The sequence below is a fragment of the Phyllostomus hastatus genome, unplaced genomic scaffold, assembly GCF_019186645.2.
Source record: "Phyllostomus hastatus isolate PE091 unplaced genomic scaffold, TTU_PhHast_1.1 phas_contig_38, whole genome shotgun sequence".
Classification (NCBI taxonomy): domain Eukaryota; kingdom Metazoa; phylum Chordata; class Mammalia; order Chiroptera; family Phyllostomidae; genus Phyllostomus; species Phyllostomus hastatus.
Window position 1 is genome coordinate 27,465,265 of NW_025333869.1, and position 27,139 is coordinate 27,492,403.

General features: G+C 39.2%; 1 protein-coding gene and 1 non-coding gene across 2 annotated transcripts in view; one reads left to right on the plus strand and one right to left on the minus strand.

Moving 5' to 3' along the window:
• The first annotated feature begins 1,365 nt into the window (after positions 1–1,365).
• LOC123821197 lies at positions 1,366–1,494 on the plus strand. Its single transcript, XR_006786062.1, has one exon. It is a non-coding gene; the product is annotated as a small nucleolar RNA SNORA33 (small nucleolar RNA).
• Positions 1,495–2,621: 1,127 nt separating this feature from the next.
• The window catches only part of LOC123820915 (kinesin family binding protein), a 37,926-nt gene continuing 13,408 nt past the window's right edge, over positions 2,622–27,139 (minus strand). Inside the window, exons 3-7 of the mRNA XM_045842035.1 lie at positions 26,909–26,988; positions 26,415–26,598; positions 23,291–23,375; positions 8,071–8,186; positions 2,622–4,069 (exon numbers count right to left, since the gene is read on the minus strand). Coding sequence (XP_045697991.1) covers positions 3,194–4,069; positions 8,071–8,186; positions 23,291–23,375; positions 26,415–26,598; positions 26,909–26,988 — 1,341 coding nt within the window. The 3' untranslated portion in view covers positions 2,622–3,193. The remainder of the gene's footprint in view (positions 4,070–8,070; positions 8,187–23,290; positions 23,376–26,414; positions 26,599–26,908; positions 26,989–27,139) is intronic.

Genomic DNA, 27,139 nt, shown 5'->3' on the forward strand with positions numbered 1-27,139 from the left:
CAACGTTCTAACCAAGTTACCCCACTAGCGTGGCGTCCTCAATTTGAAGTGCAAAGGAGCTTTGAGACCAAAATGTCTGACAACTGCTAACATCTAGAGAAGCAATGAATTCTCAGAGGGCGGCTGCCTTTGGGAAATCATGCTCCGAAAAAGCGGTTTGTAGAACAGGCTACATGCATACTGTGCAAGACTGCAAAGCAGTCAGTGAGATGTTCTGATGATAGCTAAAGACGAAATCTTAAGATGTGAAAAGTCAGAGTATGTTGATGGGTATTAGGATAAAGACTGCTTTTAAGACCAGTGCCTGTTCTACTTGAATTTTCTTTTGAACTCAACTTGAATCACACTGTTGGAAAGAAGAAAAGCTATCAAGCACTAGCACACAAGAGCTCAGTAAGTTATTTGTTAAAACGAATGAATGACCATGTACGTGAAGTCATTCAGTTGAATAATGTTGGTAGCAAAATCACTCTATCAGGAAGGGTTTCCGATGACAGTAACTGGGGTGCAGAGCTGTTATCATTATGCTCAAGAAATCGCCTTCTCCTTTGCCTCCTCCTGATCCTCTTTACTTTCCTTTTAATGTCTGATGAAAAGATGTTATTAGCATCATTTCATCTCAAGCATCTAAACTCAATGTGACCTGCCCTGGCCAGTGGCTCAGTTGGTTGTTCATCATCCCATACACTAAAAGGTTGTGGGTTCAATCCCGTCAGGGCACGTACTAGGCTGTGGGTTAGATCCCTGTTCGGAGCACGCACAGAAGGTAACTGATAGGTGTTTCTCTCTCTCTCCCTTCCTCTAAAAAAGATCGGTACACGTCTTTGGGTGAGGAGTAAAAAAACTCACTGTATGACCTACCCAGAACTCTTAATTTTTAACCCCACATCTCCCTCACAAAAACATGCTTCTCCTACATATTTCAACTTAACATGGTTGATTCTTTCCCCTTCATGCTTTACATGTAAATTTTTATCATGTCCTATGATTCTACTTCTGAAGTATAAACTGTATCCATCCACTTCTCTCCATCCCTATTCTATCACCCTAGTCCAAACCGTTTGGATTAATCTTAACTGAATCTAACTCGTCTTCCTGCTTCCCCTCTGGTGCCACCCTGCCTCCCTACAAACTATTCTCCCCTGAGGCACCAGAGTGGTTTCCTAAAAATGCCAATCAGATCACGCCACTCTTCTTTTAACAATTCTATGAAGCGTTCCACTGGACCTAGAATAGAATCCAGACTCTTCTCCCTTACCTACAAAGCCTCTTCATCTGGATTCCTTACCCCTACGTCTGCTCCACTCCCCACCTCTTCTGCACCAGCCACAATGGCCTTTCCCATCTCCTAAAACGTCCAGTGCCAAGCCAGCCACTGAGTCTCTTACCTGAAAGTGTTTCTGCAGAAATTTAGAGAAAGTTGGCAATAGTACAACCATGTTACGAGCCTTAAAGACCTTGAAGCCATTAAGGTCACTGAAAATAGCTAAAAGAAAAAATAAAAAGTAAAAGTAAATAAAACGTTCAACATCTTCCGAAGTTTGTTCCAGCCTGAGGGCCTAGCATTCTCTGGAATACTTTACCGAGAAATCTTGACTTTGCTGCCTTTTCCCCTCAACTAGTACTCAGCTCAGGGTCAACTCTCAGCTTTTCAGAGGCCTTTTCAGATCACTGGAGCTAAAGAAGCCCCTTCCCACTGAACGTATTCCATATCCCTCTGGTTCCTTTCTGAGTAACACTCACAGCCTGAAATCATCTCCCACACTGTTTACTTTCTCCATGAGAGCAGGACTGTGTTTATCTTGTTCATCACTCTATACTTAGAAAAGTGAGAACAGTGCCTGACCCACGGTAGGTATTTAGTAAATACTAAATATCGAGTGCATTACCCATTGCTGTTACACTCGAAGATTTTTTTCCTGGCGGATGACCTCAAAGAAAAAGCAAGGTCTTTATCACACATATATAAAGGTTACAGAATCTTAGGGGTGACCTAGTCCTAAGCTTTCCGAAGCAAATTAATAGGCAAGTCAACATACAGACCTATTCTGTGTATCACATTTCACAACTGATCTTGATTTTTGCACTGGAAAGGGACTCCATTTCGATTCTGTGTGTTTCTTAAATGACTAACATATTAACAAGGTTGTTATGAAGTACATATCCTTTTCCAACTGTTCTTAAAGGTTTATATAATATACCAGGATCCTCTGATGAGAAACAGCAGCCAATTAAGATTTTTCTGGCACATGGTAGTATCTCCAATATTTATTCAATAAATGAGATTTTAATGTTTTCTATCTGTGCAGTGTTACTGAAGAAATAAATATTCTTCTCTGGTATTAAGGCAATACCTCCAAAGTATCAAAAATCGATTCCTGCCCTGGCTGGTGTGGCTCAGTTGATTGAGCACCAGCCTGCAAATCGAAAGGTTGCCCGTTTGATTTCCAGTCAGGGCACATGCCTGGGTTGCAGGCCAGGTCCTCAGTTGGGGCCGTGCGGGAGGCAACCAACTGATGTTTCTCTCCTTCTCTTTTTCCCTCCCTTTCCTTCTCTTTCTAAAAAAAAAAAAGTAATAATTAAAAATCAATTCTTAGAAGAAAACAAGAGTAAATGCAAGCTTTTATTAGTGAAACAAGTAAATTTATTATATTTCCAACAAGGCCCTTTTCCTCCTATAAATGAGACAAACTACTTTACAGTACTTGACAACATAACTTAGTTTTTTATTATTTTCAAAAAGAAAAGATTTCTTTGGGAACTTAGGAAAGTAAATATTTGAGAAAGAATAACTACAGGAAGTTACTTTTTCAGTTTTTATATAACAACAGGCTTGTCTACCAGGTATGTTACTCAGCAATTTTCCTCTTAAAGAATCCATCAGTTACTAGACAACAAAGAACCTATCTTTAGAAAATGAGTCAGGGAAGGTTTATTTAAATAGGAAACAAGCAATCTAAAATATCAATCACATGTCACTTTAACAAGGCAATTTACATAATTAGGTATTAACTTACTATCTTTATGTTGATTAAGGTCCTAGTAAAGCCTCAATTGGTCTGACTGTAGCTCAAGTTCAAACTGTACTCGTCTGGCTATAAAATTAAGTACCACAATAGAATTAAGCCCGTTTGACTGAGGGGAAAAATTCTCTTCAATATTGCACATATTATTTCATAAAAAATGAGGATTGTTAAGTCAGGGCCATCTTGGTTCTGAATCTCTCCATTTTTGTTGGAAGAAGACTCACCATCTCTTTACTAAGTTCTAGCTCGACTTCTATTTCCTGGGCAGCCTCAGGGTGCTTTTCACAGTATTCAACAATAAACTTATAATGTTCCAAAGATGTTGCCAGATTTTCTAGCTCTTTCTTGGGATCTGAAGTGATGATTCTACCATAAAGACGGGCAACTCGAAACTTAGCTAACATGGCAGGGCGAAGAACATCTTCCCCTATATGCTCAGGAAATACTTTATTTGGGTCTCTCAGGGAGTCTAGGAAGAGCTGGTAGTACTTCAATGCTGATTTATTAAGATTATTTATTTTTTTTATGATGTGTGAATCAGGATCCCTCAGCTTGTCGGCAATGGCAACCTTCAAATCCATCATATCATAGTAAGCATGTGCAATTTCAAACTGAATCTGTCTGTTGACCAACAGATAATACTGTGGATTCAGGTCCACAATCAGGGGCTCTAGCATGGCTATCCTACGTTTATGCATCTTGCACCGTCTCTCCATGTCAGTTTCAAAGAAGGCAAGCACCTTAAACAAAGCACTGTGGTCTTGGACAATTTCAATATGGTCAGTGACGTAACCATCAATCTGAAAGAACTCTTTTGCCTCAGAGACATAGTGTTGACCCAATAAGAAAAGTTCTCTGGCTTCTTCAAAATCCAAAGGTCTCAAATAGCTCACTTTCTCTTCTACTGCAGAGATGGCATCGCAGAGTTCACCAGTTCCAAACTGCACAGCTTTTTTCCTAACACTTTCTTCTTCATCTAGTTCTTTTTTCCTTAAAGCTCTAAGTTCATATTGTTTATCAAGATCAAGCTCTCCTATGTTGTCCTGAAAGAAAAAACAGTCGTGGTTAAGTAGGACAGTGACTTCCTGCTGTCAAATAACATTAAAGCAATCAACTAGTAAAAAACACAAAACCCTGTTATGTCCTAGTCTGATTCATGGAGGTCTTATAATCTTAAACATCTTTTAAAACTTCTTTCGTCTAATTATATTTCAATTATATTAAAAACACAAGAAGTTAGGAAGTAGTAAATAGATAAACCACTTACATACTTTATTCTTCTTTAGGGAACTCAAATTAAATACATATGAAAGAACATTAAAAAATGTGAAATTTACATACATGTAATATGTCATTATTAGCATAAAAGTAAAACTGCAATATAAATCCTAAAAATATTTCAAACATGCCATTAAGATTAATGATATGATATTTATGCTATAACTTATTTAGTGAAATATATTTCAGAGAAATGCTCTAAGTCTTTTAAAAACACTAAAGTGAAGAGAGAGTTAAATCTACCTTTGTAGTTAAAGTTATCTCTCCAGCCTTCTGGAACAAAAACACACACACATATCTACATCTATAGATGTACATAAAGACATATATATGTACATAGATAGCTAAGATGGTTAAGAAATAGAGTAAGCTCATTCTCCCCTTACTGGCCAACAAAATTAGTCATCAGATCCCTTAATCCTCAGCCTCAAGGCCTTTTCTTTTTCCTCCTGATTTGGTCTCTCTAGCCATGCACTGTTCAAGGGAGCCATTCACCACACTGGGAATGACTACTACCTGAAATGTGATGAGTCCAAAATGAGATGTGGGCTGTGCAAAATAATACTTATCCAATTTCCAAGAAAAGAAATTTTTTTATCTTCACCTGAGGACATGCTTATTGATTTTAGAGACCGGGGAGGGAGGGAGGGAGAGAAACATCAGTGTGAGAGAGAAACATTGATATAAGAGAGGAACATTGATTAGCTGTCTCCAGTATACATCACAACCAGGGACCAAACCTGCTGCTACCCAGTCATGTTCCCTGACTGGGAATTGAACCCATGACCCTTTGACCCACAAGATGTGCCAACCAACTGAGCCACAATGGTCAGGGCTCCCAAAAATTTTTGTGTGAATAAAGTTCCAACTGGAGCCTCTTAATTTTTAAATGTTGATGACATATAGAAATGACAATATTTTTTGATGTTCTGGGTTTAAAAAATAATTAAAATTAATTTCACCTGCTTCTTTTTTTTTTCTTCTCTAATATGGTCACTAGAAAATTTAAAACTACATATGTAGCTCGTATTCTCTTTCTACTGGACAGCACTGCTGTAAACAGGTGACTCCACCCACACCCATGGCTTCAGCTGCCATTCACGGGAGCAGGACTCACTAGTCTACAGCTACAACCCACACCTCTTTTCAAGTTCCAGACCCAGAACTACAGCTCCCTTTATGGCATCTCCTCTCAGAAGATTCAGAGGCATCTCATCTGCAACATGCACACCCTGTTCTTCAGCAAACAGGTTCCTATTCTAGTGTTATTTTGGGAAAGAACATTTCATCTATGTGGACAGACAGCAATCTAGGAATCATCCTTGAGACGTCCCTCTCCTCTCCCTTTACCCCATACTTCCAATCTATCACCAAGTCCTTAATGTTTTGCTTTCTAAATACCTCTGGAATCCAATCTTTTTCTTCTGCACATCTCACCTGGACTGCCATAGTGGTCTTCTAACTAATCTCCTTCATCCATTCTTGCTTTCCCTCAATTCACTCTCCATTCTGCTACTTAAGTGACTGTTCCAAAAACCCTTCAAGGCTTCCATTCCTTGAAGGCCCTGCATGTTCTAGCCCCTTTCTAACTCTTGTATCACATACTCTCTCACTCTGTTCCAGCCTCACAGGGTTCTGTTCATCCCTTCTAATACCATGCTCCTTATGCCCTACAACGTTAAAACATGCTGCTTCAGCTCCTTGGAATGATGCTCCCTCCTTTCTCCAGTCTAAGTAATTGCTACTCAGTCCCAGAGCTTCCTTCAAATGTTCCTTACTATTATGTCTCCTCATATCGTACGTCTTTGTGGAATTTGTCAAAGCTGCACTTTTACATAAAATCAAAAACCAGGTTTTTTTGTACATCAGAGTACAATGAGTAGCACAGAGTTGGCATAAACATTTACTTAAATATATCTGTTTACATTTAAGTTTAACTGAAGAAGCCTTTTGAAATAAGTAGATAATCAAATGATGAAGTTAAAGTAACAAAAAAGGTCAGATTGAAGAAAATCTGAGTAGTTTTTGTAGCATGACAACTATCTGGGTTTAGTGCAGTCAGGCGACAGGTTCTAGTGCCTGGTTTGGAAAACGTCAACTAACTGAAGGGTAAGAGTCAAACCACCCGTATTTTGCTAGACACAGTAACTTCCAATGCAGGCTGTAAGTCTCTAAATCTTGTTTATTTACTTGCTTCCTGGCTACTTATTTATTTGGAATGCTTTCTATGCTGCTTTTTGAGCAGAGGAAAGCTGACAGCTCTTCCTGGCTCCAACTTCTCTAAATATAAAACTCCCTAGTTCTTTTCCCTACTTTCCCTACCCTCCATCTCTAAAATGCTCTCATCTTTGTAAGACCTTTACTCCTGGGGTTTTGTAGTTTTATTTTGTGTGGTAGTTTTACAAGGTTCTGTGTTTTTTACTGGTAAAAATTAGCTTATTTTAATGAATACAAATAGTAAAAATGAAGCATAATAGCTCTATCAGGAAAGCCTGTGTATCTACCCTTAGTATATTGCATCCAAATGATTTCTTTTCTTTCCTCTTTAGTGGTTAGAAACTAGGATTCAGTATCGATCCGTAATAATAATGATGATGATGGTTAACATTTATTGAGGACTTGGTATGTCTCAGGCACTTTTCTGAGACACACACATACAAATTTAACTCTTATAACAACATTATTAAGTACATACTATTATTACCAGCGAGAGAATTGAGGCACAACGAGATTGAGTAAATTGCCAAGAACACATAGCTACAAACTGGCAAGGCTGTTTCTGGATATATTTATATTTATCTTTATAAAAATATGTACTTACAGGGTGGGGCAAAAGTAGGTTTATAGCTGTGAGTATGCAAAACAGAATTTATTCTTATATTATTATTTATTAATTATTGTATTATTTCCCATATAACCTATAAACTTACTTTCGCACCACCCTGTGTATACTGCATAGAGTATATAAAGATTAGTAGAGTTGTTTCCTGCCCTCAAGTTGCTTATAGTCTAAAAAGAGGTAAATACAAGGCAGAATTTAAGTGACTTAGGAAGGAATAAGAAAAGTTCTATGGAGTTCAAGGGAAGGATCTATAGAGGGTGAAGAACTATGAATTTAATAATAACTTACTGAGAACCTATTGTACCTGGAGATGACATAATATATATGACACAGACCCCACTTCTCAGGAAATTATATTCTTTTATTTCCAAGAGATTTTATTCATTTATTTTTAGAGAAGGGAAGGGAGGGAAAAAGAGAAGGGGAGAAATATCAATGTGTGGTTGCTTCTCACACTCTCCCAACCAGGGACCCAGCCTACAACCCAGGCATGTGCCCTAGACTGGGAATTGAATCGGCAACCCTTTGGTTCACAGGCTTTTTTTTGGATAGAATATAATTTCTCAAAACTCTTCAGGTCCTGACTGGTATGACTCAATGGCCTGAGTGCCAGCCTGCGAACCAAAAGGTTGCTGGTTCAATTCCCAGTCAGGGCACATGCCTGAGTTGCAGGCCAGGTCTCCGGTTGGGGGCATGTGAGAGGCAACCAATCAATGTATCTCTCACACATCGGTATTTCTCTACCTCCCACCCCACCCTGTCTCTAAAAATAAAAAAACAAAATCCTTTAAAAAATAAATTGATGAGAGCATTCTGCATGTCTTACATAATAAACATGCAGTGAGCCCAATAAGCATAATTCCAATTTTAAGCTTTCATTTATGTCTTGCTCATTTAAGAAAAGACGGCTTTTGACTGCATTACCTGCATTGAAAGTTGAGCATTCTGCATGAGAGTCAAACAGTATTTGATCCAGCATCTTGCTATTTCCCCTTTTCTTTGATGATAAAGCTCTGGCACATCTCCTTCAGTTTCAGTAGCTAAAATTACAAACATGATTTGTCTAAGTTAATGGTCATAACTGTAATTTTCATTGTACCTGTACTGAATTCTTGTTTTATATCACTTTTTCCTGTTATAAAAGTCCAGATCTTCACTGAAGCACTGGGGTGGGGAGGGAAACCCCACTCAAAATCCCTACTACCCACAGGCACTCACTTATGTTATTTTTGCATATTTATTTCTAATTTTTTCTTATGTTTTATCTGTAGGTGAAGACTAGGGTCATGATATATATTTGGTTTTGAATATAGCTTTTTCTTCCTATATTATACCTCTAACACTTTACCCATATCATTTTCAACCCTTTAACATCATTTATAAGTATAACATGATATACAATTAAATAAATATGCCATTCTTGAACCATTTTTCTAATACTGGGCATATGTTGTTCCCAATTCCTTCCATTACAAACCACTCTCTAGATGAAGATTTCTGTGCATAAATCTGTCTGGAATTTGGATTATTTCCTTAGGACAGATTCCTACAAGTGGAGCTCACTGGGTCAGAGTTTACATCATTTTGAATGTTCTTGATACATACTGCCAAACTGTTTTCAACAAATACTCTAACCAACATTTCAGGCTACTCAATGAAAGCATTTTAAAAACGGACATTGTCATATTTTTAACTTTACTATTTTGAAGAGTAAAAACACAATGACATCTTACTGGTAGTTTAGTTTTTATTGATTTTTGGGGGGACAAGCGCCTCTTAGACTTCAACCAATCTACAATGAATTCAATGTAATAAATTAAGGGGCAAAAAACCAACTACGGCAAACTCTCGAACGTGGGTTTGAGCATCATGAGTCCACTTATGTGTGGATTTCTTTCAGTAAATATATTGGAAAAATGTCTGAATTTGCGACAATTCAAAAAGACTCCCTCACAAATCATAGCCTGGAAATATCCAAAAAATTAAGAAAAAGGTGTCATGAATGCATAAAATACATGTACATACTAGTCTATTTTTTCACGTACTACCATAAGATACACACAAATCTATTGTACAAAGTTAGAATTTATCAAAACTTATGCACAAACACAAACCAAACATGGCGCCATTAGCAGTTGAGAGAAACATAAACAAACATAAAGATGCAGTATTAAATCACAACAGTAATTTATGGTTTTAACTGTAAATTAACTGTAAGACACACTGTACTACTGTAAAATTTTATAGCCACCTCCTGATGCTACTGCTGTAAGCTCAAGTGTTGATCTGCTCAAAATGCTGTGTAAATGCTAATCATCCCTGAACAGTTCATCTCTCTAGTAAATTGCACATTGCAGTAAAAAGTGATCTCTCGTGGTGCTTGTGTGTTTTTCACCATGCTTAGTGCAATACCATAAGCCTTGAATAACACTGTGGGACCCACACAAAGTGCCTCTAGTGATGCTAGAAATGCTCCCAGGAAGCAGAGAAAAGTCATGCTATTATAAGAGTAAGTTGAATTGCTTGACATGTACCAGAGATTGAGTTCTGCAGCTGCAATGCTCTGCCACTTCAAGACAAATGAATCCAGCATAAGGATCATTGTACAAAAAGAAAAGGAAATTTGTGAAGCCATTGTTACAGCTATACCAGTAGGCATGAAAACCTTGAACTTTTTGAGAAATAACCTTTTTATCTTTTATTGAAAATGCAGATTTTTGAGTGCAGGATTGCTTAAGAAAGGCATACCTATAGATTTGAGGCATACATAATATAATTTGAGAAAAAGTAAAGTAATTACATGACAATTTAAGGCAAAAGGAACTAAAGCTGGAGAATTTAATGCCAGCAATGGATGGTTACTTTTAGAAAGAAGTTTAGCTTTAAAATGTCAAGGTGACAGAAGCAGTAGCTTCTGTAGACCAAGAGGCAGTAGCTTCTGTAGACCAAGAGGCAGCAAATTTCCAGATGACATTAAGAAAAGCATGGAAGAAAAAGGGTATCTGCCTGAATAAGGTTTTGTTTTGTTTTCTTTTTAAAGATTTATTTCTTTTTAGAGAGAAGGGAAAGGAGGGAGAAAAAGAGGGAGAGAAATATTGGCATGCAACAGAAACATCGCTGTGTGGTTGCCCCTCTCATGCCCCCAACGGGGGCCTGGCCCAAAACCAACACATGTGCCCTCACTGGAAATCGAACTTGCAGCCTTTCAGTTTGCAAGATGATGCCCAACCCACACCCACCAGGGCAGGGCCAAGTTTATAATGCAGACATGAAATGCTCTATGGTGGGGGCGGGGGGGGGGGCGTGGGAAATGCCATGAAGGACTTCTATTAAGAGAAGCAAGCACCATGACTTCAGGCAGGAAGGGATAGCCCAACTCTACTGTTCTGTGCAAATGCAGTGGGGTTTATGATCAGCAATGGCCTTATCTACAAAGCCGCTAACCGGAGCCCTGAAGGGAAAAGATAAATAGTAGCTGCCAGTCTTCCGGTTGTACAAGAAAGCCTGGACTGGTTCCATTGATGCTTTGTCCCTAAGGTCAGGAAGTACCTTGCAAGTAAAGAACTGCCTTTTAAAGTTGTTGTGTTTTGTTTTTTTTTTGACATTATAGTGCCCCTGGCCACAAAGACCCAATGGGTTCAATGTCCAAAGCAGCTAACTGATCTACTTGCCCCCAAACACTTCGCCTCTATTTTAGCCTCTGGCTCGGGGGTCATAAACACCTTTATGGCTCATACACAGTACTCTATGGCAACTACTGTCAATGCCAGGGCAGTGAACCCTGATAGAACATCATGAAAGTCTAGAAGGATAACAGCACTGAAGAGCCATCATTGTTAGAGAAAAAGCCATGAAAGCCATCAAGCCCAAAACAGTAAGTCCTTGCTGGGGAAAACTGTGTCCAGATGATGTGTGTGATTTCACAGGATTTATGACAGAGCCAATAAAGGAAATCAAAAGAGATCGTGGATGTTACAAAAACATTAGTGAGGGTGAGGGTTTTAAGAATCTTGGAGCAATTCAAGAGCTAAAAGGCACACCAGAAGACGACTTGATGGAGATGAGTGCCAGGTTACATCAATGTAACCTTGCAGCCAAGGAGAGTGGACTGGAATGTGCACATGCATGAACAATGACAACTTCACTGTACTAGTCAGTGGGGGTGGTAGACGCCATGTTGAGTGAGCATGTGTGCTGTGTGGCCATCACATTCAAAATGACTGAGCAAGTAGAGCAACAAATCTGCTTCAAATTTTGCATTAAGCTTGAACATTCCTCTGTGGAAACTATTCAGATGATTCAGAAGGCCACAGCTATAGACAACTGGTGATTGGCAGCTCCATCACAAGACACCTGCTCATGCATCACATCTCCTGCAGTTTTTTGGTGAAACACCAAATCACCCAGGTGACTCAGTATCCCTACAGCCCAGATTTGGTGCCCTGAAACTTCTGGCTTTCCCCAAAACTAAAATAACTTTTTTAAAAAAAGATTTTATTTATTTATTTTTTAGAGAGGGAAGGGAGGGAGAAAGAGAGAGAGAAAGAGAAACATCAATGTGCGGTTGCTGGGGGCCGTGGCCTGCAACCCAGGCATGTGCCCTAACTGGGAATCGAATCTGAGACACTTTGGTTCGCAGCCCGAGCTCAATCACTGAGCTACACCAGCCAGGGCCTAAAATCACTTTTTTAAAAAAAGTGGTTTTTCTATTGTTATTCTATTACAGTTGTCCCAATTTCCCCCCTTTGCCCTCTTTCACCCAGTACCACCCCCACAGTCAATTCCCACACCATTGTTTATGTCCATGGGTCATTCATACCTGTTCTTTGATTAGTCCCTTCCCCTTATTTCCATGATACTGCCCCCCTCCCCGCTGGTCACTGTCAGTTTATTTCATGTCTCCACGCTTATGGCTCTATTTTGTTCATTATTTATTTTGTTCATTAGATTCCTCTTTTAGGTGAGATCATATTGTATTTGTCTTTCACTAAAATCACCTTTAAAGAGATTTCAGACTGTCGATGAGATTCAGTAAAATACGGCGGGGCAGCTGATGACAATTGGGAGAACCGTGTGGGGCCCCAAGGTGCCTACTTTGAAGGGGACTGAGGCATCATTGTCCTGTGTACGTTTCCTGTATTTTCTATCTTCTTCAATAAAGGTCTCTATTTTTCATATTAAATGGCTGGATATCTTCTGGTCAGACCTCCTATTATCATGATTACAGACTTGTTCCCAAACTTAAAGCTGTGAGTTTAATTTTATCTGAGCCTATTTCCAAGCCTTCCCAAGGCTGCAGAGTCCCCCACCCACCTTCAGAGAGCAGCCTTTTCATCTCTTTCATCTCTAGCCAGTGAAGGGGGTTGGAGGGACATGAGGTAGGGAACTTTCAGGTTTGTGGTCTTTTGACTCAAGCAGTGTAGATACAAGCTTGCAACTATCACAAAACTGTCCTGCTTGCATTTAAATGCCAGCTCTGCCCCTCACCATCTATGTGACACTGGAAGTTGCTAGAGTTCTCTGTGCTTCAGTTTTCCTATCTATCAAATACCGAGTGCAGCAGTGACTGTCCCATAGTGTTGCTATGAGGATTTAATGAGCTGATGAGCACAAAGAACCTAGGACAGAGCTGGTACATGTAGGTGCTCAACATCATTATTAATCAATCAGCATTAATAGAAGAATCACTCTCACAGGTTTTCGGAATACCTACTTTAATTAAAATATGAATTCTTTATTTCAGGCCTATAAATGGATCTTTACAAGGCGCTGAAAGCAGTTTCCTCTAATTGTTTTAGCATTTGCTTTTATCATCCTCCCTATGCTGTGGTCTCTGTTAATAAAGAAAGAGTGCTGACTGAGGGAAGAGGAGCATCGCTCCTAACCAATGTGTCAAAACTTCCGATCTGTGGAATCCAAACTGAGATGGGTTTCTCATGAATTAAAAGTAGTCATGAGTGGGAAGTATCCCCCAAAATAATGTTCAGAATGATGGAGGTGGTTTAATGAAGGGCCAATTCTTTCATTTTGTAATACGAGTCCCATGTCTGGTTTTACCAAATTATGGTTACATTTGTTAAGGATTTCCCTTTTGCAAGGAAAATTTTATTTAAAATATTTTCATGGTTTAAATTATTTTGGTTTTCATTAGTATTTTTTTTTTTAATTTTTTTCACTAGTATTTAAAAAAATTCTTTATTACAGCCCTGGCCAGTGTGGCTCAGTTGGTGAAGCATCATCCTGAACACGAAAAAAAAAGCTGTGGGTTGGATTCCTGGTCAGGACACATACCTAGGTTGTGGGTTCAATCCCCAGTAGGGGTGCATACAGGAGGCAACCAATGAATGTTTCTCTCTCACATCGATGTCTCTCTCTTCACCCCCACCTTCTTGTCTCACTAAAATCAACGAACATGTCCTTGAGTGAGGATTTTTAAAAAATCCTTTGTAACATGAAATAACATTTCCAGTCAGCATGTTAGATTAACGGAAGTATAGCTATTAATCTGCATACTTTCCTCTGTAGTCTTCTTCTTTCCATCAACAAGGGTGTGCTCCCAATACCACCGACGCCAAGTCAACAGCAGCACTGCCTAGTCTCCAAAGAGCATCAACTCTCCTCCCAGGGAACGCAGAAGCTCCCAGTGGGTTGGGACCCACTGATGGAAGCTCCCAGTGGGTTGGAACGTCTCCCTCAGGACGAACATCCGTTTCAGCAGAAAAAGTGGTTTTTATCCCAAACATTAAAACTTTCTACCTGAATTCTCTTACAAGGAAACAACATACAGTTGATTCCTATTGTTCATGGTAGTCACATTCTATAAAGCTGCTGTGGACACTGAATTAGCAAATGCTGACACATTACTCCTAGGGGAAACACAGGGTTCGGTTCCAATGGGCTCTGGTCATAACATGTTTGTCAACTGATCAAAATATAACATTATATATGTGCTCATTTAAAGACACCTTATTTAATATAATTAACACTGGCTCATTAACGTTGAGTTCATGGCCAACGGCACTATAATGTGCACCTGAATGAAGTTTATCTCACACTTCATTCTCTCCATAAGGCACATCTCACCCCTCACATGCTTAGGAGCACTAGACATCACATCAGCACTGCAATCGGGGGCCATTTTAAACAATGAAATCAACAAAGGGCACAAAACTAGCAAAAATATGGCACTAAATAAACTACAAACCACACTTGTTTTACAGTGTGAGAGCTGAAACAAGAAGACAAAGCATTGCCTTGTTCAACCTCAGTTGGGAATGTGCTCCTTGGACGACTCAAATTCTTTGCTATTCTGCACATGCCTGCAAATGAGCAGAGAAGTACATCAAGTACTGACTCTGGAGTTACAAGTAATTTGTAGCAAGTAGGTGAATTCCTAAATATGGAATCCACAAATAATGATGACTGACTATACTTTGGAACATTCACTTAGATAGGAAGCCCTTGATCTTTCCTTTTTAGGAGCGACCTGATGATCTGGGTTCTTCCATTTCTACAGGTTTAAAAGCAAAAGTCACTGGATTGATACCTTACTAAAACATGCTCAGGGAGCCTGTGTAACAATGTTACATATTTTATAGGGGAAAGTATTTTTTAAATTATATTTTATTGATTATGCTATTACAATTGTCCTGATTTTTCCCCCTTTGCCCACCTCTACTCAGCAGTGCCCATCCCTCAGGCAATCCCTCCACCATAGCTGATGTCCATGGGTCCTGAATATAAATTCTTTGGTTACTCCATTTCCTGCACTGTACTTTACATTCTCAAAATTATTCCGTAACTACCTATTTTTACTTAATCCTCTCACCCATTCCCCCACAACCATCTGGCAACCACCAAAATGCTCTGTATCCATGAATCTGTCTCTGTTCTTCTTGTTTGCTTAATTTGTTTTTTAGATTCAATTGTTGATTCATATGTATTTTTTGTCATTTTATACTTCATAGTTTTAATATTCTTCTTTTTCTTAAATAAGTTCCTTTAACATTTCACACAATAATGGTTTAGTGGTGATGAAGTCCTTTGGTTTCTTTATTGACTGGAGAGCTTTTTATCTGCCCTTCAATTCTATTGATAGCTTTGCTAGGTATAAAAATCTTGGCTGTAGGTCCCTGCTTTTCATGACTTTGAATATTTCTTGCCAATCCCTTCTGTCCTGCAAACTTTCTTTCAAGAAATCCGCTGACAGTCTTACGGGACCTTCTCTGTAGGTAACTAAACTTCTTTTCTCTTGCTGCTTTTAAGAGTCTCTCTTTACCTCTAACCTTTCGCCTTTTAATGATGATGTGTCTTGGAGTGGGCCTCTCTGCATCTGTCATCATTGGGACTCTCTGTACTTCCTGATTTGCCATGTCTATTTCCTTCACCAAATTAGGGAAGTTTTCTTTCACTATTTTTTCAGATAAATTTCCAGTTTCTTGCTTTTTCTCTTCTCCTTCTGGCACATGTTGTCTGGATCTCTTGAATGTCCCAGAGGCTGCTTATACTATCCTCGTTTTTTGGATTCTTTTTTCTTCTTCTTGTTCTAATCAATGGTTTTTCTCTTCCTCATGGTCCAAATCATTGATTTGATTCTCGGCTTCATCCAGTCCACTGTTGTTTCTCTGTAAATTGTTCTTTATTTCAATCAGTGTATCCTTCAGTTCTGACTGGGTCTTTTTTCTGTTGTTGAGGTCCTCAGTAAGTTCCTTGAGCATCCTTATAAACAGTATTCTAAACTCTCCATCTGATAGATTGCTTATCTCCATTTCATTTAGCTCTTTTTTCTGGAGACTTGATCTGTTCTTTCATTTGGGCCATGTTTCTTTGTCTCCTTGTTTCGGCAGCCTCCCTGTATTTGTTTCTATATATTAGGTGGAGCTGCTATGACTCCTTGTCTTGGTAGTGTGGCCTAATGTAGTAGGTGTCTTGTAGGGTCCAGTGGCACAGCCTCCCCTATCACCCAAGCTGGGTATTTGAGGTGTGCACTTCATGTGGGCTGAGTACACCCTCCTCTTGTGTTTGAGCTTTGGTTGCTGTTGGCAGATCAATGGGAGGGATTTACCAAGGCTAGTTAGTTGCATGGACTGGCTGTGACCACTGTCCACCAGCCTCCACTGTCCATGGAATATCAGCTGTGCAGAGTCATGGTGGTGGTGCTCCAGTGTGGTCTGTAGCTGTCTACTGGGTGTGTCTACTGGGCCCTGGGGTTTTCTGGGTGGTGCTGGCCAAGGTCAGCCCCCACTTGTGTTTTGCCCAGGACCACCCTGCCTGAGCTGTAAAGCAATCTGAGGTAGCTGCTACTTGTGCTGGGCTTGGAGGTTCCTCAACGAAGCCTAGCTATAACTCTAGGCTGGCCGCTGGCTGCCAGGCCTGGGGCTCACTGAGGCCAGCTGTTGCTTGTTTGATAGGATTTAGGAAGCTGTTCAGTATAAGCCAAGACCAGTCATTCATATGGAAAAGCAGTTTGGGTACACCTGTAAATTGGGTCTGTCAGAGCCTCTGGGGATCTCCAAACAGGGTCAAACAGTGTTAACCAGGTTGATGGATTCTCAGATATGGCAACATCTTACTGGTTCTGTCAGGGAAGGGTTTAGAAAAGGGACAATGGCCTCTGCTCACTTTGATACCACACATTTCAGTTTCTCCCTGTATACCACTGGTGTCTTTCAAGCTGACACCCTGGTGTTGGGGCTCAGAGGCAGTGAGTCCGAGTAGATGAATCCATGTGTGGAACTGCTTGTGGCTCCAGAAGTTTCTTGTCTCAACTCAATTCCCACTGGCTTTTGCAGCCTGGCACTGGAATAAAGGACTTGGGGTGGGGGGAGCCTGGTGTGGGTGGGACTCCTCACTCCCAAGATACCCCTCCCAAATTTTTCTTCACCACATAATGGTTAGAGACCAGCCCATTCCATATCTGTACCCCTCCTACCAGTCTGGGTGGATGTGGTTTCTGTAATTCCATAGTTGTCAGACTTCCATTCAGCTCAATTTTTGATGGTCCTGAGCAATAGTTGTTCTGTATTTTAGTTGTACTTTTGATGTAGTTGTACAGAGGCAAGCCATGTTTGCTTGTGCTGCCATCTTGATTGAGAGTCCCATGTATATATTTTTACAAGTTGAAACTTTAGTCACCTTCAAAGTACTCTCTATTGATGCAATACACCTATTGAGATGTTTTTTGCATTGCTCAAAACAGTTTTTGAACTCATTGATTTTTATGCCTTTTAGTGCTTCTGTCATTTTCTGTTTCATCTTCTAGATCAGCAAAGTGTTTCTCTTTGAGGACTTTTTTCATCTGGGGAAACAAATATATTTGCTCTGGATGAGATCAGGTGAATAGGGAGGGTGCGGCGTGGGAGTCACGTTGGTTTTGGTCAAAAACTGCTGAATACTCAGTGCAGCGTGGGCAGGTACACTCGTAAATCACCCATTGTGAAATGGGCAAACAGGTTGAAAGAGTTTTCAAAAAAAATTCACTGAAGCCAAATGCAGCCTCTCACAACAATTCCACCTGCTGGTACACAGATACAGATGGGTTCCTGGAACATTCACCTAGCGGGAGAAAACTGTTTTAAAAGGGGCCAGCCCTCCAGAAGATAATTTCAGTTTTTTGGGGTCCCCTATCATATATATATACCTATTACAAAGTTTAAACTATTCTTGTGTTTTGGGGCTATTATTAAGTAAAATAAGTGTTACTTGAACACAAGTAACATGCAGCAGTTGCTCCAGATGACTACTAAGTGACTAACAGCAAGTAGCATATACACAGCATGGACAAAGGAATGGAGCAGGATAGCATGAGATATCATCACACTACTTCAGAATGGCATGCAGTTTCAAACTTATGAATTATTTCTGGAATTTTCCATTTAACATTTCTATACTATCATTGACCTAGGGGAATTGAAACCATGGAATGCAAAACCACAGAAAAAGGGGTACTACTATATACAATTTTGGTTGGAATACTACAGAAGTGATGTGCCAAATATCCGGATTTTTAGTTATAGTGTTTTATTTAGTCTTAAAAAATCAGTTAACATTTCTACTTGAGCAAATTAAAAACTACAATGAGATATTACCTCTTAGTATTTAGATTGGCTAGTATGAAAAAGTCAAGAAGTAAATGTTGGTAAGGATGTGAAGAAAAGGGAACCCTTGTGTACTTTTGGTAGGAATATAAATCGGTGCAACCACTGTGGAAAACAGTATGGGGGTTTCTCAAAAAATGAAAATAGAGCTACTTTATGATCCAGCAGTTCCACTTCTGGGTATATATCTGAAGGAAAGAGAAACACTAACCTGAAAAGATACCTGCACCCCCATATTCATTGCAGCATTACTTAACAATAGCTGAGATATGGAGTAACCTAAGTAGCAGTCAATAGATAAATGGATAATGAAATTATATATATACAATAGAATATTACTTAGAAGGAATTAATTTTTAGAGGAAGGTACAAACCTCATCATGTAATAATTTGGTCATAGGATTTTAATGTACAGCATGATACCCATTTTGCATGTTTGAAAGTTGCTAAGAGAGTAAATCTTAAAAGTCTTCCAGAAAAAAAATTTTGTGACTGTATGGTGATGGATGTTAACTAGACTTATTTTGGCAATCATTTTGCAGTATACAAATATCAAATCATGTAGATCTGAAGCTAATACAATGGTATATGTCAACTATACCTCAATTAAAAAACACTTTCCAAAATGGCAGCATAGTCAGACATGGCTTGCCTGTTTGCACAACCACATCAAAATTACAACTAAAATATAGAACAACCATCACTCAGAGCCTTCAGAAATCAAGTTGAATGGAAGGTTGACAACTGTGGAATCAAAGAAACCACATCTGGGCCAAGATGGAGGTGTAGGTAGATAGACTGTACCTCGCTCGTGCAACTAAACTAAGGACAACAACAAATTTAAAAACAAAAAACAACCAGAACTGCCAGAAAATTGAACTGTGTGGAAGTCTCACAAGCAAGTAGTTAAAGAAGAAATATCCAAACTGGCATGCTGAGACCAAAAAAATGGCCCAAATGAAAAGAACAGATCGAAGCTCCAGAAAAAATACAACTAAGTGATGAAGACATAGCCAACCTATCAGATGTAGAGTTCAACTGCATCTGTGTAAACTCAACAGAGCTTACACTGGTAATCAGGTTGCTCACAGAAGTGGTCGAGTATGGTCACAAAATAGAGGAAAAGATGAAGGCTATGAAAAGTGAAATGAAGAAAAATGTACAGGGAACCAACAATGAAGGGAAGGAAACCAGGACTCAAATCAACAGTTTGGATCAGAAGGAAGAAATAAACATTCAACCAGAACAGAATGAAGAAATGAGAAAATGAGATAATGGAGTAACCTAAATAGCAGTCAACGGATGAATGGGTAATGAAATTGTATATACACAGTGGAATATTACTTAGAAGGAAGTCATTTCAAAAAAATGAGGAGAAGCTTAGGAACCTCCAGGACAACTTTAAACATTCCAACATCCAAATCATAGGGGTGCCAGAAGGAGAAGAGGAAGAGCAAGAAATGAAAACTTATTTGAAAACGCACGGGAGAACTTCCCTAATCTGTCAAAGGAAATAGACTTCCAGGAAGTCCAGGAAGCTCAGAAACTCCCAAAGAAGCTGGACCCAAGGAAGCACACAGAGTCACATCATAATTACATTACCCAAGGTTTAAGATAAGGAGAAAATCTTAAAAGCAGCAAGAGAAAAGGAGACAGTTACCTACAAAGGAGTTCCCATAAGATTATCAGCTGATTTCTCCAAAGAAACCTTGCAGGCAAGAAAGGGCTGGAAAGAAGTATTCCAAGTCATGAAAGGCAAGGACCTACATCCAAGATTGCTCTATCCAGCAAAGCTTTCATTCAGAATGGAAGAGCAGATAAAGTGCTTCTCAGATAAGGTCAAGTTAAAGGAGTTTGTCATCACCAAACCCTTACTATATGAAATGTTAAAGGGACTTATCTAAGAAAAAGAAGTTAAAAAGTCTGAACACTAAAATGACAACAAACACAATTATCAACAACCTAACCTAAAAAAAAAAAAAACAAAGACAGAAACAAACTAAGCAAACAAGTAGAACAGGAGCAGAACCATAGAAAAAGAGATCACATGGAGGTTATCAATGGGGAGGAGCTAGGGAGGGCAGTGGGGGAAAAGGTACAAGGAAGAAGTAGCTTCCAAAAAGCTACTTATGGTAGGTACAAAATAGGCAGTGGGAAGTTAAGAATAGTATAAGAAATGTAGAAGCCAAAGAACTTACATGCATGACCCATAGACATATGAACTAAGGGGTGGGTGGGGGCTGGAGGGCAGAGGATAATAAAGGGGGGGAATGGGGCATATATAATAGCATAATCAATAAAATATATTAAAAAGAGAAAAAGAAGCCACATCAATCCAGATTGGTAGGAGGTGTGCAGACGCGAAATAGGCCAGCCCCTCACCAACATGTGGTGGATAAAAGTTCGGGAGGGATATCTTGGGAGCGAGGAGTCCCAACTGCACACCAGTCTGCCTAGGCCAGGGTTCCAGTGCCAAAAGATAAGTCCCCACAACTTTTGCCTGCAAAAACCAGTGGGAACTGAGTCAGTAGAAGAAAATACTGGAGCCCCAAGCAGTTCCTCTTAAAGAACCCACACATGGACTCACATACTCAGACTCACTCTGTCTGAACTCCAGCAACAGGATGGCAGCTTGAAAAGCACTACTGGCATAAAGGGAAGAGCTGAAGTGTCTGGCATCAAGGTAAGCAGAGGCCATTGTCCCTTTTCTAAACCCTTCCCTGACAGAACCAGTAAGATGTTGCCATATCTGAGAATCCATCAACCTGGTTAACACTGTTTGACCCTGTTTGGAGATCCCCAGAGGCTCTGACAGACCCAATTTACAGGTGTACCCAAACTGCTTTTCCATATGAATGACTGGTCTTGGCTTATACTGAACAGCTTCCTAAATCCTATCAAACAAGCAACAGCTGGCCTCAGTGAGCCCCAGGCCTGGCAGCCAGCGGCCAGCCTAGAGTTATAGCTAGGCTTCGTTGAGGAACCTCCAAGCCCAGCACAAGTAGCAGCTACCTCAGATTGCTTTACAGCTCAGGCAGGGTGGTCCTGGGCAAAACACAAGTGGGGGCTGACCTTGGCCAGCACCACCCAGAAAACCCCAGGGCCCAGTAGACACACCCAGTAGACAGCTACAGACCACACTGGAGCACCACCACCATGACTCTGCACAGCTGATATTCCATGGACAGTGGAGGCTGGTGGACAGTGGTCACAGCCAGTCCATGCAACTAACTAGCCTTGGTAAATCCCTCCCATTGATCTGCCAACAGCAACCAAAGCTCAAACACAAGAGGAGGGTGTACTCAGCCCACATGAAGTGCACACCTCAAATACCCAGCTTGGGTGATAGGGGAGGCTGTGCCACTGGACCCTACAAGACACCTACTACATTAGGCCACACTACCAAGACAAGGAGTCATAGCAGCTCCACCTAATATATAGAAACAAATACAGGGAGGCTGCCGAAACAAGGAGACAAAGAAACATGGCCCAAATGAAAGAACAGATCAAGTCTCCAGAAAAAGAGCTAAATGAAATGGAGATAAGCAATCTATCAGATGGAGAGTTTAGAATACTGTTTATAAGGATGCTCAAGGAACTTACTGAGGACCTCAACAACAGAAAAAAGACCCAGTCAGAACTGAAGGATACACTGATTGAAATAAAGAACAATTTACAGAGAAACAACAGTGGACTGGATGAAGCCGAGAATCAAATCAATGATTTGGACCATGAGGAAGAGAAAAACCATTGATTAGAACAAGAAGAAGAAAAAAAGAATCCAAAAAACGAGGATAGTATAAGCAGCCTCTGGGACATTCAAGAGATCCAGACAACATGTGCCAGAAGGAGAAGAGAAAAAGCAAGAAACTGGAAATTTATCTGAAAAAATAGTGAAAGAAAACTTCCCTAATTTGGTGAAGGAAATAGACATGGCAAATCAGGAAGTACAGAGAGTCCCAATGATGACAGATGCAGAGAGGCCCACTCCAAGACACATCATCATTAAAAGGCGAAAGGTTAGAGGTAAAGAGAGACTCTTAAAAGTAGCAAGAGAAAAGAAGTTTAGTTACCAGGTGATTGCCAGATGGGAGGGGCAGAGAGAGGATGGGCGAAGAGGTGAGTGGATTAAGAAGCACAAATATGTAGATCTGATAGAACAGCCAGGGGATGTAAAGTATAGCATAGAAAATGGAGAAGCCAAAGAACTTATACTCAGGACCCATGTTAATGAACAGTGGTGGGGGCATTGCCTAAGGAAGTGGGACGTGCTAGGTGGAGAGGTAAGAAGGAATATCAGGACAATTGTAATAGCATAATCAATAAAATATAATTTAAAAAAAGAATACACAATTTTTTAATAAATAAATTTTGTAGGTTTTGGGTTCCCCCCAAAAGGACATAGTATATATAGGGTTCGGTACTAGCCACAGTTTCAGGTATCCACCAGGAGTCTTGGAACGTATCCTGTGCAGGTAAGGAGCACTACTGTACTCCGAGTCTTTGCATAAGAAAGCATCAAGTCACCAACTGATGGAAATTCTATGAAATGGTTGGCATATATTTTTAAAAAATATCTGTGTGATAAATGATAAAGAGGTTGAGGAACATTGCAGGTTAAAAAAGACTAAAGAGGTGTGACAACTCAATGCAATATACAATCTTGCAATGGATATTCTGGTTCTAGAAAAGAATTGCTATAAAGGACATTATGAGGACAATTAGTGAAATAGAAATATACATTATAGATAAAAGAATTATAATGTTTCCTATTCTATGATTACATAAGAAAACATTCTTACTCTTAGGAAATACACACTGAAGTATTAAGGGGTAAGGGAGCTTAATGCACATAATTTTCTCTCAAATAGTTCAGAAAGAAAAATAAGATTTGTTTTCAAATGAGCCAATTATTAAAAATTGTTGAATTTAGAAGGGCAAATGGTAGGTAGTTTTTTGTTTTATTCTTGAATTTTCTAAAGTTTAAAAATATTTCAAAATAAAGTTTTTAAAAAGTTACATATAATAAAACATATACACAAACTTACTGTCTTCTGTGGCTGGGTTCTTTCCAGTCTGACCGAAAATGACATTAGCAGCTGATAAACAGTGCCTGGCCTCCATGAAACACAGCTGGTAAGGAAATAAACAAGAGTTAATGCAAGTGCCCCACAGCCTTATTTGCAACTGATATTGCATATTGTCTTTTGATATGGGAAAAGCTATTAAAATCAGGTAAAAACCACTAAGGAAACTCTGGAAGTTGCTGAATATTAAGAAGGTATGTAAGACATATTACAGTATTACCAGGTTAAAAAGTTACATCAGAGAAGTACAATGCCCCCAAACTCTTAATAATCCAAACTGGCTGGAAGACAGCTGCTGATTCCAGTGGTAATCAGTAAGTATACGACAGTAACTATCATCATAGACTCAAAGTGCCTCAGGTAGTCTTTCAGTTCACTCCAAATAGCCAAAGTCCCATGCATGATAAATTTGACCATTTACATTGTGTCAAAGGACTTAAAGATTTAATATTTTTAGGTTTAGAGATCCCTTTTATATCCTACCATTCAAAGGCAAAAAGAATCAATTTTGAAAGGAAGAGATTCCTGTCTTCTAAAATCTTTGGAATTTATAATAAGGCTTCCCACCAAGTTCTGAAGTCAAAGGATTTCCACAGATAAACTTTACAAAACTGCTTTCCCAACACACTTGAAGGACTTCATAATTCAAATCTGGGCATAGTAAACTTCTCCAACGCTTGGAGAAGATCTCCTTGTTAATATAAACACTTTGCATTTATCGTGTAAGTCACAGGACCACCCAGCGGAAGTACAAAGTTAAATTTAAAGTCCAACTTTTAGTTGGAAGCCACCCTCATTAGATATAATGTCTACTTCATATCAGATTTTGCTAAGAAAATTTTTAATGCTTAACTATGACTTTAAAATCTCAGCATTAAATGTAGCTCTCCATTATGGCAAATGTAGAAGCCATCTTGAGAATAGCTGGGGACCAACCATGTGTAGTATGCACCATCTACCCAGCAACATCTACAGATCAGAGTTGGTGTTAAACCTCAAAACACTAGAAGTTACAGTTTACATAAATGGCTTTAATTGTCCCACCACAATTTGTTGCCCATCATTACCACTTTAATTTTTTCCAGACTGGCTCCCTGTGAGCAACCACTACTACAACAGCACCCTTGTGCCCTCTAGGTGGCTGGTAAATGTGGGACTTCAGCACTTGCCAGCTAGGGACTCATGAGTAGTGAAACCCATCACTGGAACCAGATGAAGGTGAAGGTGATATAAATGACAACTGCTGTTTTAAAAACATGGTTCAAATCTCTCTTTTTGCAATACAACTTAGCTAGTTTTAACAAAAACTTACAAAACATCTTGATTAAAAAAAGCACAGGGTAGGGGAGGTCCTGATGAAAATTACTGCATGCTCCACATAAACAATGCTTAACAACTTCAAATGTTAAATTACACTTTAAATTAATATCAAGATATCTAAGTATTAGTAACATCAACATTATTTTAAGTGTTAACTAAAATCACAGTGAACATGTAATTTTAAAGGTGCTAAACAAAACAAATAAGGGGTCTCCAGAAGCTATTAAAATGGTACCCCAAGCAGAGGCACAAGGTAACACTTTTGATGATGGCCACAATGAAATGGGTGCATGAGTTCGATTTAACAGAATGCTCTGACATATGCAATAGCACTACTTACACACCTGATCTTAGACCAAAGTCCTAGAAGCAATGCTGCAGTCACCAAAGCCCTTTCTCTCCTGCTAATAGCTTTTCTAAATGAAATTCTATGGGACAATACTTTAAACATAGGGCGCATTTACAGAACCAGCACTAACAAAAATTTTAGAAAGGCTAAAGGCCCAGTAAGGATACAGTAGAAGGTAAGCAGAGATATCTAAGAAGGAACCCTGATAAGCAAAAAATTACTAAAACTTCACTCAGACTTGTGAATCAGAAATACAAATAAAAGTACTTTTTATTGCTGAGATATATGATTAAGAAAATCTAGCTGGGAAAGGTGGCTTAAAAGTGTTTCAGCATTAAAAACTCGTAGGACTAGCCCCTGGATGGTATGGCTCAGTGGATTGAGCGCTGGCCTGGGAACCAAACGGTCGCCAGTTCAATTCTCAGTCAGGTCACATGTCTGGGTTGCTGGACAGGTTCCCAGTAGGGGGCATGCAAGAGGCAACCACACATTGATAGTTCACTCCCTCATTCTCCCTCCATTCCCTTGTCTAAAAATAAATAAAATCTTAAAAAAAAAATTCTTAGGACTAGAGAAACAAATAAATCAATTAGAAGAATACAACATGATTCTGAATAATTCTTTTTTTTTAAGATTTTATTTATTCATTTTTAGAGAGGAAGAAAGAGAGAGAGAGAGAAACACCAATGTGCAGTTGCTGGGGGCCATGGCCTGCAACCCAGGCATGTACCCTGACTGAGAATCGAACCTGTGATGCTTTGGTTTGCAGCCCGCACTCACTCCACTGAGCTATGCCAGCCAAGGCTGATTCTGAATAATTCTGATAAACAACTGAAAACCTCAAATTTGTCCCTGTGTAATACTCCAGAAAAGTATATATCAATAATAAAGACCTAAAACTCTGGAACTGAGCAGATATTTCCAACATAAAAAATATTATCATATAGGAATTAATTCTAAAGAATAACTGAAATACATCACATGCTTTTATCAAAGCCCACATTTAACAGTCAACTTCCTCAGGCAAATTCTTGTAACTACCAGATTACCACTGCCTAAAGATAAAGTTATATCTATAAGATAAACTCTGCACTTTAAGGTAACATCTCACTAAAATGAATTAAGATAGTATGCTTACATCAAAAAAGAACTGGTCTTAGGTAACATGTAATTTTAGAGACTAGAAACATGTAAGACCATGATAAAACTCAGTATTTTAAGATTCAATAGATTAATGCAACAAAAGCTACAGAATTTTAGTGCACTGGCAAACTGGGATGCACTTTTCTGTCTAGTTTACATCATAAAATATAAGCTACCTATTTTTAAAAGATGGTATTTTTCATGGCACTATTTGGTCTATATTTCACATATTCCATCAGTAACTTGGTTAGATAACAACTTCAAGAAGCTTACCTTATTGATGTAAAATTGTGACAAGGTAGCAGCATTGATAGCCCACTCTATAGGATGGTAGGCATTGTGCTCCAGCTGGCGTTTTAGAGTACTGTGGCAGTAATGTGCAGCCTTCTCAAACATTTCCATGTGCTGGTAGACTTGAGCCAGGTAATATAGGTTATGAGTATAAACCTTCTCAAATCTATGAAGGAAAAAATCCTTATTTGAATAATGGTTTACAATTTATACAGAACATTCATATATATTTACCTTGATGCTCTCACCAACTCTTGAATTGGGTATGGCTACTCTATTTCATAGATAGATAAGGAAACTGAGCCTTAGATTTGAATGGGGCCACATATTAGTAAATGGCAAATGAAGGTTTTAATCTACATCAGAATCTACATTCTAGAACCTCTGAGTGCACTGAAAGAGAAAACATGCTTTTTTGAACAATCACCTATACTATGCAGAAATACCTGTGAGGACTGACTTCTATACCTACTGACCTTTTTGATCTCTCTTGTTCAGTAAGTTTCTCTTCTTCAGGGAGAAAATGCTCAGTAGGATCAAGTGGAGGAATCCCAATCTACAATTAGAAAAACAAAACTCTAAAATTTTACTCTAAACACCAAGCGCCCTCTTCTGGAGAAATGAGAGAAATCAAAAATTTTGATAGCCCAATATACTTCCTACCAGTTCATTTCTTGTTACCTTGAAGTAATTTTCCTAACCATAAA